Source organism: Eriocheir sinensis, chromosome 60, assembly GCF_024679095.1.
Source record: "Eriocheir sinensis breed Jianghai 21 chromosome 60, ASM2467909v1, whole genome shotgun sequence".
NCBI lineage: Eukaryota > Metazoa > Arthropoda > Malacostraca > Decapoda > Varunidae > Eriocheir > Eriocheir sinensis.
Window position 1 is genome coordinate 1,703,716 of NC_066568.1, and position 12,500 is coordinate 1,716,215.

Genomic DNA, 12,500 nt, shown 5'->3' on the forward strand with positions numbered 1-12,500 from the left:
TCTCCGTCTGTCTCCGTGTGTGAGTCCGCGTTCCTTTCTCAGTCTGTCTCCGTGTGTGAGTCTGCGTTCATCTGTCTTCATGTGTGGGTCTGCGTTCCTCTCTCCGTCTGTCTCCGTGTGTGAGTGCGTTACCCGATTGTCTTTCTTATAACCTCTTCTGTTTTTTTTTCAGATTTCCGGCCCTCAAAACTGTCTCCTCCACTCCATGAACTACATTTAATTATAGTTAACGTTGGAAGGTTTCATTGTCAGTCTTTTATTTGGTTAAGTGTCTAAAAACGATATATACATTGGTGGATACGATAGTCTAGACAACGCTAGGAGTACGGGTGAAGTTCGGAGCATACGTGATAGCTACGCCTGTGAGCTATCGGTTAATTGATGGGTGAATGTTCGTGCCAGTGATTGCTCGTTTGGTGTTGGTGATTCAGTGGGAATGATTAGTTCAGGGTTTCGGCGGTTAGTGGTTAGTTAATGTAGTGATGGAAGTGTGGTTGAGCAGCGTGTTTGGTGGTTGAGCAGCGTGTTTGGTGGTTGAGCAGCGTGTTTGGTGGTTGAGCAGCGTGTTTGGTGGTTGAGCAGCGTGTTTGGTGGTTGAGCAGCGTGTTTGGTGGTTGACAAAATTATGGCTGTAATGATAGTTGTGCGGGATTTTCTAATTATTCCAAAGGTTTTAGCGTTTAGTGATTGAGGTTATGGTATGTAGCAGCGTTTAGTGGTTGAGGAGGTTATGGGTATGATAGTTTAGTGGTTGAGGAGGTTATGGGTATGATAGTTTAGTGGTTGAGGAGGTTATGGGTATGATAGTTTAGTGGTTGAGGAGGTTATGGGTATGACAGTTTAGTGGTTGAGGAGGTTATGGGTATGACAGTTTAGTGGTTGAGGTGGTTATGGGTATGACAGTATAGTGGTTGAGGAGGTTATGGTTTAGTGGTTGAGGAGGTTATGGGTATGACAGTTTAGTGGTTGAGGAGGTTATGGGTATGACAGTTTAGTGGTTGAGGTGGTTATGGGTATGAGGTTATGGGTATGACAGTTTAGTGGTTGAGGAGGTTATGGGTATGACAGTTTAGTGGTTGAGGAGGTTATGGGTATGACAGTTTAGTGGTTGAGGAGGTTATGGGTATGACAGTTTAGTGGTTGAGGTGGTTATGGGTATGACAGTTTAGTGGTTGAGGAGGTTATGGGTATGATAGTTTAGTGGTTGAGGAGGTTATGGGTATGATAGTTAAGTATTAAGTCCGATATCTTCTAATTATTCCAAAGGTTTTAGCGTTTACTGATAATGGTTATAGTATGTAGCGGTTATTACACTCGATCCTCAGGCTTCTTGTATAGACATAAAGTAAATTTTGAGAATATAGTTTAGATTTTCAAGGATTAGGTGCAGGTGTAAGAGTGGCGAGTAGGAACAGTATTTCAATTAACCTTCACCCTGAGGCATGTGTTTTTGATTCAGTCTACCCTTTAATGCTGTTTTCTTTCTTTTCTCCTTAGCTCTTTTTGAAGGGTAACACCGCTAGAAGTTTAGGTTTAAGGTTTAGTCTGTCTTTTTACATCTAGTTTGTCATTAGTTCAAAATGATTGTAATGCAGCTATATATATTCTGCTCTAAATATTCGTACTTATGCTGCTTTACTTAGATATTTTTAGCTTGGTTACCCTACGCCCCTGTCCACCCAGCAGTGAGTGGGTACTACCAGGTATTAATCGGGGGTTGTGTCCCTTCTATAATTCCTTCCCCTTAATTCTGTCTCCGGCAAATGACCACAGATGTTGCGCCGACTAAACGAAACTTTCAGACTTTTTCTTTTTCTTTTATATTCTGTTTCTCTTCCTGTCTTTATTTATATTGTTTCTCTTCACTCCCAGTTTTCCATTCTCCCAGTCTTTTTTTTTTTTTTATCTTCATCTCTTCCTATTACATTCTTTTCTCTTCCTGTCTTTATTTATATTGTTTCTCTTCCTGTCTTTATTTTTTTATTCCTATCTTTTCATCTTCCTCTATTCCGTTCTATTTCTCTTCCAGTCTTTAGTTTCAGCTTCCGAAATTCCATAGTTTTTTCAGTAATCTGTTTCTTCCATAATTGTAAGTAACTTGTCTACACCAAATATCTGTACGTATTCTGCTTTAACAGATATTTTTAGCTAACCGAATTACATAGTTTTCAGTATCAGTGTTTCTTTGGTAATTGTAATAACTTCTATCTACACTAGTTTGTATGTTGGTATCTGTTCAGTTAATTCTTTTCCCAGGTCTTCTCAGGATGTGGTCATAATATCTACACTGATTAGTTTGTAATGTGTTGACAATTGCTTTCTTCTCCCAGGTGTTCTCAAGATGTGGTCATTAAGGGCGTCTTCTGCTGATGGGTACTCGCTTGGTGGCTGTGTTGCTGTCTGCCCACCACAAGCTTTGCAGGTTATGTATAGTGGTGCCAGTTTTGTTCACTTGTATGGAAGCAAGTCTTGTTCAGTTATACCTATTCACACCATTGTAAATCTTGTCAGTTCAACCTGCTCATACTATCCCCGAGTCTTGTTCAGTTAAACCTATTCACACCGTTTTGTCTATAGTGAAGACCTTTATCCTATTCCAGTTAGTCCAATAATTTACTGCAACTATGATTTTTTTTGTAACTGGTCTTAATTTGTTCACCTTTTCTCAGTGTAGACCGGTTCAATTAGCTCTTCTAAATGTATATATCCCTTCACTGATAGGTATTGATAGCACTAATAGCCTGCTGCCCAGTATCATGTATAATATATTTGTATTGTGTAAAAGTCAGTCAATTCTGCTTCATATTGCCATACTGTTACTCATCTCTGGCAGCTTGGTTGGTGTGGCCAAAGAGACGCTTCTTGCTTGGTGTTCCTGTGGTGCCTCCTGGTGTGCAGTTCATCTGCTGCTGCTGCTCCTCCTCCTCCTCCTCCTAGCTGCTACTCTGCACCAATTGCCAGCCAACCTTCTGTTAGACTTGGTGGTCCTACTTTGGGTTCCAAGCTGTGTGTGTTGTAAGAGAAGACTCTGCCTCCCTTAGTTGAATATGAATATTTGAGTTTTTTTTTTTAATAAATTTTTTTCTCTGGTCCAGTATGGGTTTGTTTACGGCCAGTCTTTGAGGTATTGTATTCAGAGGATAAATGAATAAAATGGTTGAAGTTTTTGTTTATTTGATTAAAATTTCCAAGGATTTCTATAAAAAAATCTGATCAAATAAGCTGCTGGGAAATAAAGCACATTAAGACCCGCTTCTACACTTAAAGTAAAATTTGAAAAATCACTCTTGCTCCTACAAGAGTTTAAGACTACTGGGGTATATATATAAGCTACTCTCTGGGTGGGGCTTGCTGACACTGCTGCTTATTTAGCAGCTGAGGAGGAGCTCCTCACTGTTGTGACTGTTTGGAGAGTCCATGATTTGTGATGCTGTCAAGGCATGTTCACACCAGGAGGATGTGAAATGGTTATGCACTGCATTCTTGACACCACACTGACTCTCAGCACACATGCCCAAGGGGGGCATGTGACTTTTCTTCTGCCTGACACTGCTCACCAGGCTTGGCATTAATGCTGCCTTGCTACACTATCTGGTGAAAAGGATTTGCCTACAGACACAATGTCAAAACTGCAACAACACAGTGAAAGATCTTGAGTGCACAACAAAGTACATGTATTTGAACCCTGGCCTTACATTTTCAAATCAGGGTTGCAAACCAACTGAACCACTGCAACCCCTCACTCTGCCCATGAAGGAAAGGTGACCTGGCCCATCCTGGCAAGGCTTCTAATCAACCTGCAGTGGCACACTGTTTTGGATCATCTGTGGCAGTTGGATTGCTGCCCTGTCTCATTCTGAAGGCCAAGGTTTGATTCCCAGCACTGTGGTGTACATATCTAGATTTTTTTAAGGTGTCATTACAGTTCCTCTTAAGCATATATGATTACTAATGAGACTGTGGTTCCTATGCAAAGACACTTTATAAGATTATATTATCTAGCAAACTGAGGTCTTTGTTGCTTTAAGGTACACGTTATCAGAAGTTAAACAGGGTAGCAGAGACGGGCTGAATTTTTGCTGTGATATAACCCCCCCCCCCCCCCAAAAAAAAAATGATGATGCATAAGCTGATCACGAATGCGTTGATATACTTTATGAAATGGTTTGCATGAGTGTTGATTTTTTCTCGCTTAGACGGGCCTGTAAGAAACATGATCCCTGCACCTACTGGGTTAAGCAGAGCAACGTCACTTACGAGAGTCATATTAGTAGAGTTTATTTAACAGTAGGCACAACACACCTGACTCAGCACATATAAAGCTCCCCTAGATGGTGTTAGGCATACCTGCAGCCTCACCTGTAATGAGACGATAGATGTCCCAATTAGCGGATGCCATCTACATCTGACAGCAGCAAGTGGAGAGGTGTCGCTGCCAGGGAGGGTGGGGATGAAGGCACTGAGGAAGGGGCTGTCTTCACTCTCAAATACCAGAACCACAAGCTGTAATAATGGCAATGGTAGTGGTTGTTGTTTAGTAGTAATAATAGTAGAAGTTCAACAACACATTCTCAAACACAAAGACTGCTAACAACAGGTTTGGAGGTGGAAGGGAGGAAACCATCTGGAAGAAAAAATAAAAGAACCAGCAGGAAAGAGAAAAGAACGACCAGGAAAGATGAAAAAACACTGGGAAAGAAAATAACCACCAGGAAAGATAAAAAAAAACAGAAAAGAGAAAATAACCACCAGAAAATAGAAAAAAACACTAAGAAAATAACCACCAGGAAAGATAAAAAACAGAAAGAAAATAAAAAGAAGACCAGAAGAAAAAAAAAAAAAGAGAAAAATACACACAGGAAGAACAATACCACCTGACTCAACCCTTCTCTTCTCTTGAGGTTGACGCTGCAGCTACTGGTTGATGAAAGACTGTAGTATGGTATGACGTCACTCTCCTGTGGCGGTGGTGAGTGGGTCTTCCCGGGTCTCCTCACACAACATCCAGAGTGGACCTGTCGACAAAATTATCCTCAGTGTGCACCACCAAAAAAACTAACCAATAAAGTGGCTAGCTTAACAGATCTCACATATAGCACCAAATAAATGTATGCATCAAGACACCTCTCCACCTGAAATTGACCTCTCTTTTGGCTACTCTTTATTTTTGTCTATTATGCGAGTAGCGGGCTTTTTTTTTGTACTCTTTTTGTTGCCCTTAAGCCGTGACCTTTGATGTAAAAATATTACTTTGAAAAATTTTGGTGTTATTATGTTTTCAAATGTTAGTATAGTTATATCCTGCCATATATTATTCATTGCTTTCCAAACTTTCTATACAGCAAAGTGAGGTAATTTTTTGTTGATTTATACCATAAGGTGCCGGCTATCATGTGTCCGAAGATACCGTAAACTTAACCTAACAAAAAACCCACAGTTACTAAAGGTCTTGACTCAGAAAATTCATATATGCTTCCTTACTCATGTGACTTTCTATACAACAAAGTGAGGTCATTCTTTGTTGATTCATACCATAAGGTGCTGGCTATCATGTGTTCAAAGATACCCTAAACTTAGCGTAACTTAACAAATAAATCCCCCAAAACAGTTACTATAGGTCTTGACTTAGACAATTCATATATGCTTCCTTACTAATAGGACTTTCTATACAACAAAGTGGGGTCATTCTTTGTTGATTCATACCATAAGGTGCTGGCTATCATGTGTCTGAAGATACCTTAAACTTAATCTATCATAACCAAAAGAGAGCAAATTAACCTGACTAAACTAGACCCGAGTGAGCATAAATAAGTATGATGGTGAGTTCTGAGGATGCTGAGAGGCAGTACCTGTTTGTCCCTCCTTCTGTGATGTGGGGGTGTGCCGAGTCCAAGGCTGCGCTGCCACCATCAACGACGAAGATGAAGAGGACTCCAAGACCAGGACCGAGGGATGAGTGGGTTCGCCTCGGGGAGATCTGCAATAGAGGTTGAATAAGTATAATAATAATATTTTGGCTTTGTTGAAATGGTCATTGCCAGGAAAATTACACAAAATAATCAAGAACAAAGATACGCTGAGGTTTTGCATATTTTTAAGTACTCTATAGTAATAATAATGTTTTGGCTTTGTTGAAATTGTCTCTGTACTACAAAATAACAAACTATAATAGGGAACAGAACTGCCTAGGGTTATATTTCCTTCCCTAGTACTTTACACATGAAGGGAAACAAATTCATGCAATATTTTAGAAGTCACAGTTACGTAGGCCTCGTATCTTGCTGCAAATAAAAAAAATAACCAGACATTTACAGAAGCACTACACACCGACAAGCAAGTCATGGTGGGGATTAAGTCACTGATGTAAACATTAAATAAGTTTGACATGTAAATGGTAAAAAGTTATCCATTTACAGAAAAACACACATTAGGGCATCAAAGAAAAATAGACATGGAAACTAAAGATTATCTGAGCATCGCAAGAACAAAGCAGCTCAAACTAACCAACCTGTTTTGCCTTAATCTAACCTCCCCTGCCTCAGCTAACCTACCAAGTCTGTATGGCTGCAATATAATGTCTGTGTTTGGCCAGCGTGAATGATGTAAGAGTCTAATATGTCTACTTGGAAAGAGAAGGGAGGTGAAAGGGTAAATATCTATAATTGCGCCCATCTCATACTGACACAAAAATGTTTATTTCTGGTAAGTTTTGATGTGTTTTAATAAGTGCTAAATAATCCCGTGGAAATCACTAGTTCCCTGAATTTCCCTTTCCTCCAAACGACTAGTGATTTCCACACACAATAAAACTAATCATAAATAAGTTGGTTTCATCCTCAACATGTGCAGATATGAGGAGAAATAATTGATTAAGTCCTCACAAGGCCATGAACAAGACGGACTCTGTCACTGACTGTCACATTGATTACTCGTTGTGAAGAGTCTCACACAAATTCATTGAGAATAATCAAACAACAATTCTAACCAAACCTAACCATTTCCTAACCTAAGAGTTGTTCAACTTTTTACTACTGCACCTCCATGACCCCCTGCATATTACCCAGCCCACGCTCTTGTTAAGAAAACTAATATTCCAACAACAAAAATTCAAACTCTTCCCCGAGGTTCGTGGCGCAGTGCCGGCAAGCATTTCCTTGTCTGGATTAATCTGTCGTGTTTTTTTGTGGAACGCAGAGTTTGTGTGGCCATACAGTGAAGGGATTTTCTATAATATAATGGCCCCCCTGGAAATTACTAACACCCCTCTTGGTGGCCTGCCCCTCCAGTTATGTCCACAGATCTAACCAAGCACATAGTCTCCTTCGATCCAACCCGCCCTAACACCACCTCCCAATGGGGGTAACCACTCCCAAGGCTTCGCCCCCACCCCCCCTTCACCTGGTGGGCACCCTTCCTCTCTTCTTGTTCTTGTTCTTCCTCCTCCTATCTCGCCCTCTCACTCTTCCACCCTTGCCCTCCCCTTCCTCCCACCCTTATTCTCCTCTTTCCTCTCACGGCTGCGTTCTGCCTCCCTCTGTGCCAGCCTGTGTGTTCTCCCCCGCCCCCAGTGCTCCGGTTGAGAGGGGTGACTATGGGCAAACACTAGAAGAATACCAGATATCAACACAAAAGTTACACCCACAGCCACTACACAGCGACCCCCGCGCCGGCCCAGCACAGGTAAGGCAAGGACGGGCCGCCAGGTGCACACAGACCCATGGAGGAAGGATTGGTGGAATCGACATCAGCCCAATTAAGTGAATCCGCCCAAGCTGTCAATTTTACGGGCAGGTGTAAGGTGTTGTCACGTGAGCCATGGCCGGGTGTCCCCCATGTTCTGGCCGTAAATTTGGCAGTTCGTCGGCTTCACCTCAATGTATGTAAGTTTGTAATGTATGTAAGTTTTTATGATCATAATTTTTCAGGACTACAAATCTGTAAAATATTTAAAAACAATGTATAATTTTTTTGTGGTCAATAAACTAACTATGGGATTAGCGGGCTGTGTCGACTCCACCAATTCCACCTCCATGCACAGACCCGACCACTCCTCTTCAAATGTTCACTGCCTCAACACGCACTTTTACATATACTTCAATAATCTCTACGGTAACGCTGTGCTCTTATGTATACGACTCTATGCCTATTTTTCTTCTGTTTTTTATTACTTACAGGACAAAAGGCAAAAATAGAGGAGTCCCCTTCCCCGCCATCCTTCAGCCGCTGGGTTTGTTTACATCGTGATTCGTGACGTCATCGCCAGGGCTGCCAACTTTAATTTAATAAAAAGGTGTTCTGCAAGTGTTCTTTAGGCCTGTAAGTGTTTTCTTAGGCCTGTAAGTGTGTTCCCAGTCCTGTAAGTATTTGCTCAGGCCTGTAAGTGTGTTCCCAGGCCTGTAAGTGTGTTCCCAGTCCTATAAGTATTTTCTCAGGCCTGTAAGTGTGTTCCCAGGCCTGTAAGTAATTTCTCGGGCCTGTAAGTGTGTTCCTTGGCTTGTAAGTGTGTTCCCAGGTCTGTAAGCGTGTTCCTTGGCCTGTAAGTGTGTTCCCAGGTCTGTAAGTGTGTTCCAAGATGCACCTGTTCTCTTGCAGTACTTCACTGTTGAGCAACTTATTTTAGATGTTGACAACCACAAAGATCTTGGGGTCAGGATTGATATTCTCTCAAGTTCCATCTTCATGTGAGAGAGATTGCAGGCAAAGCTATAGTGGCATAAGCTATAGTATTCTTAAAGGAACTACTTGTAGAACTCCAGATTTTATGAGAGGTTTTTATTTCACATATTAGGCCGATCCTCGACTACGCTTCTGTGGGTAGTTTACTGGATATTTGGGTGATGTAGGAGAAGCTGCTCAGAGAAGGTGGACTACGAAAATCATTGGGTTCTGTGACGTACCTTACAGGGATCGTTTCGCGCAACTGTCTCTCAAAGGCAGACTGATCAGAGCTGATCTTATTATGCTGTTTAAAATTGTAAAAGAACTTTGTCCGAATCTTGATCATTTGCTGACGAGAAATCGCTATAGGGACAATAGAGGTCACTCCTATAAGCTTTATGTCCCCCGTTGTAACACTGATGTGAGAGCCCGCTTCCCATTGAGAGTTATTAACATTTGGAACAGCTTGCCGGATTCTGTTGTTTCTATCATCTCGGTGAATTCCTTCAAGCACCAGCTGGGCAAGCATCTCGGTCATCTTATACGAGTTTGATTAATTTGCCACGTGGTTTGGTTGTTCTTTGGGGGTCTTGTTTGGCTTGTTGTTTTTGACTGGGTATTGAGAATTAGTAGTTGTCCGTGCCATCTTGTGATGTCATATTAGCCAACCATCGACCATCTTCAAGAAAATTCATCAGCCCCAGTTTTAGTTGGAGACATCACACAGATTTTGGATGGGGCGTGTCCCCAGCCAGGTAAGAAATCCCAGGCCTCTAAGTGTGTCCTCTGGCGTGTAAGTTTGTTCCCAGGCCTGTAAGTGTGTGAGAGATTTGATAGATAAACAAACATAATAGATAAATAGATAGATAGATATACAGGAGCAGAGAGAGAGAGAGAGAGAGAGAGAGCGTAACACATGCGCAGAAGAGAGAGACGAAAGGGAGTGAGTGCCATACCGAGAGAGAGAGAGAGAGAGAGAGAGAGAGAGACAGTGCCAGTGCCTCCTCCTTTACCTACCTTCCTTCCTTCAGTGTTCAACGAGACGCGGGAGAGAGAGGACGTGTCGCCTTTTTCTCCCGCCAGACTTTGACGAACAAGTTATTTTTTTGGTTCGTTAAAGAAAATCAAAAGAAAACGGAAAGTAAAGAATAAAAACAGTCGAAGGGAAAGCTTTTGGCAGAGGTGCGACGATGACTTAGAGGAGAAGACTTGTTTTTGTGTTTTATTTTGTGTTTTAAAGTGTTTTGTTATTGTTAAAAATTGAGAAAAAGAATTGTGTGAAAAATATTAAGTGAAAGTAAGGAAAAAAGTGTGCGCTTAGCTTTTCTTTCACGATATAAAGAAAGAAAGAAAGAAAGAAAAGGAAAGAAAGTAAGAAAGAAAGAGACATAAAGAAAGAAAGAAAAAAGAGAGGAAGGAAGAGAAGGATAATAAACGAATAAACAAATAAATAAATATATCAAAGAAGGAAAGTAAGAACAGACAAACAGACACACAAACAAACAAAAAATAAGTTTATCAAGTGAAAATTTACACGGGGAAAAGAGGAAGAAAATAGAAAAGACGAAGAAGAAAAAGAAAAGTAGCGAAGACAATGAAGCTGAATCCAAAACAAACAAGGTCATGATACTTCCCGCGTTTTTTTTTTCTTTCTTTATTTTTTTTACTTACTCCACGGAACTAACTTTTAATGATACACAAAAATAATTAAAGAGGAGAAAAAAAAATAAAGAAAAAAACACACCATCTTGTAAAAAAAGGAGCAAATATAAGAAAAAATAACGAGGAGGAATAGGCAAAAATCTAAACCAGACCAAAAAAATAAAGAAAAAAACACACCATCTTGTAAAAAAATAAGCAAATATAAAAAACAACAACGAGGAGGAAAAGACAAAAATCTGAACCAAACCAAAAAATAAAGAAAAAAAACACACCATCTTGTAAAAAAAAAACGAGCAAATATATAAAAAACAACAACAACGAGGGAAAAGGTGAAAATCTAAACCAACCCAAAAAATAAAGAAAAAACACACCAGCTTGTAAAATAAAACGAGCAAATATAAAAAAAAATACTACGAGGAGGAAAAGGAAAAAATCTAAACCAAACCAAAAAATAAAGAAAAAACACAAGCTTGTTAAAAAAAAGCAAATATAAAAAAAACTTCGAGGAGGAAAAGACAAAAATCTAAACCAGACCAAATAATAAAGAAAAAACACACCATCTTGTAAAATAAAAAAGAGCAAACATCAGAAAAAAACCAACGAGGGGGAAAAGGTGAAAAACTAAACCAGACCAAAAAATAAAATAAAACGAAGAAAAACAAACAAAACAATTAATAAAACCAAAAAAGAAAAAATCACATTAAAACAGAGAAAGACGAAAATAAAAGACAAGCTAAGAAACAAACCAGCTAATAAAACACACAAAAAAAAACAGAGAAAGACAAAGAACAAAACAGAAAAGCGAGGAATAAGAAATAAAGAAAGAAAAGGAAAGAAAGTAAGAAAGAAAGAGACATAAATAGAAAAGAAAAGACAAAAAAACATCAGAAAAAAAAACAAAGTCGAATATACACGAAACCCCAAACTTTTAAGAGTAAGAGTCGGTAACAGGCATTAAGACCTGTCAGCTTAAGGTCACCTCTGCGCATCTGTCTCACCTGAGCTTCCTTAATTGAGGGGCACGTCACCATCTGTCTGTCCCTGGGTTCGAAAGTACAGAGGAATGAAAATATAAGAGAAACAAAGAAAAATAATGGAAAAAATAATAAAAGAGAAATAATATGGAGAAATAGAGACGTAGAAACTAAAGAATAAAGAGAAAGAGAAATAAAGAGATAATATAGAGAAATAGAGAGATATAAAGTAAGAAGTAAGGAAAATAAACCGGAGATAATGATAAAGAATAGAAAAATAATAGAGAAATAATAAAGAGAATCAGAAATAGCAGGAAAGGAAAGGAAAGAAAGTAAAAAAAAGCAGAAAGGGAAAAGTAAAGAGAGGAAAAATTAGAAAAAAACAAAACAAAGGGAAACTAAGCATAAAGGAAGGAAAGAAAGGAAGAGAAAGGAAAAAATAGCGAAAGACAAAAAACAAGAAAAGGAAAAAATAGCGAAAGACAAAAAACAAGAAACGGAAAAAAGAAAAAAAAAACAATTGGTAAAAAAGAAGGAAAACAAAACTACTACTACTACTACTACTGGAGGTCACATCAAGGTCATCGGAGGTCACGAGGTCAAGATGATCACCTGGCAATTAACAACGTTGCTCTGGGCAGGTGTGTGTGTGTGTGTGTGTGTGTGTGTGTGTGTGTGTGTGTGTGTGTGTGTGTGTGTGTGTGTGTGTGTGTGTGTGTGTGTGTGTGTGTGTGTGTGTGTGTGTGTGTGTTATTGCAGGTTTAAGTTCAGTTCGTGTTTTTTTCTTGTTTTTTTTTTTGTCACATTTTATCATTCATTTTATTTTATTTATTTTTATTTGATTTTTTTTTTTTTTTTGGTTCAAGCGATTTTTTTAGTCAGTTTCGTTAGTTTTTTGTTGTGTCTGGGAAATCTTTTAAGTGAGTGTGTGTGTGTGTGTGTGTGTGTGTGTGTGTGTGTGTGTGTGTGTGTGTGTGTGTGTGTGTGTGTGTGTGTGTGTGTGTGTGTGTTTCTAATATCTCTTGTTATTATGATTACTTTTCTTTTTTACTTATTTTTCTTATTTTCTTCATCTTCTTCTTCTACTTTTTCTTCTCCTTAATCTTTTCCTCTTAGTTCTTTTCTTCTTTTCGTTTTTCTTCTTTTTCTTCTTCTTCCAGCAACACCTCCTCCTCATTATTATTATTATTATTATTATTATTATTA

The 12,500-nt window shown here is 39.2% G+C and overlaps 1 protein-coding gene and 3 long non-coding RNA genes across 8 annotated transcripts in view; 3 read left to right on the forward strand and 1 right to left on the reverse strand.

Annotated features, from left to right (window-relative positions):
- Window positions 1-3,123, forward strand: part of LOC126985684 (uncharacterized) — a 3,205-nt gene extending 82 nt beyond the window's left edge. Inside the window, exons 1-3 of the long non-coding RNA XR_007738901.1 lie at window positions 1-119; window positions 2,331-2,422; window positions 2,834-3,123. The exon at window positions 1-119 is cut by the window's left edge and continues 82 nt beyond it. This is a non-coding gene — a long non-coding RNA (uncharacterized LOC126985684). The remainder of the gene's footprint in view (window positions 120-2,330; window positions 2,423-2,833) is intronic.
- On the forward strand, window positions 327-1,511 carry LOC126985686 (uncharacterized). 3 transcript variants are annotated; one of them, XR_007738906.1, is made up of 4 exons: window positions 327-884; window positions 940-974; window positions 1,021-1,145; window positions 1,178-1,511. It is a non-coding gene; the product is annotated as an uncharacterized LOC126985686 (long non-coding RNA). The 3 variants fall into 3 exon arrangements; XR_007738907.1 differs by having other exon boundaries at window positions 327-887; window positions 943-974; window positions 1,021-1,511; XR_007738905.1 differs by having other exon boundaries at window positions 1,021-1,511.
- Window positions 3,124-3,242: 119 nt separating the features above from the next.
- Window positions 3,243-8,239, reverse strand: LOC126985685 (uncharacterized). Of its 3 annotated transcripts, XR_007738904.1 has the most exons (5): window positions 8,173-8,239; window positions 5,850-5,977; window positions 4,875-5,015; window positions 4,360-4,503; window positions 3,243-3,591 (listed from the first exon to the last, which is right to left on the reverse strand). It is a non-coding gene; the product is annotated as an uncharacterized LOC126985685 (long non-coding RNA). The 3 variants fall into 3 exon arrangements; XR_007738903.1 differs by lacking the exon at window positions 3,243-3,591 and having other exon boundaries at window positions 4,099-4,503; window positions 4,885-5,015; XR_007738902.1 differs by lacking the exon at window positions 3,243-3,591 and having other exon boundaries at window positions 4,099-4,503.
- A 3,446-nt stretch (window positions 8,240-11,685) lies between these two features.
- Window positions 11,686-12,500, forward strand: part of LOC126985687 (neural cell adhesion molecule 1-like) — a 54,825-nt gene continuing 54,010 nt past the window's right edge. Inside the window, exon 1 of the mRNA XM_050840837.1 lies at window positions 11,686-11,935. Within this exon, the coding sequence (XP_050696794.1) occupies window positions 11,899-11,935 (37 nt within the window). The 5' untranslated portion in view covers window positions 11,686-11,898. The remainder of the gene's footprint in view (window positions 11,936-12,500) is intronic.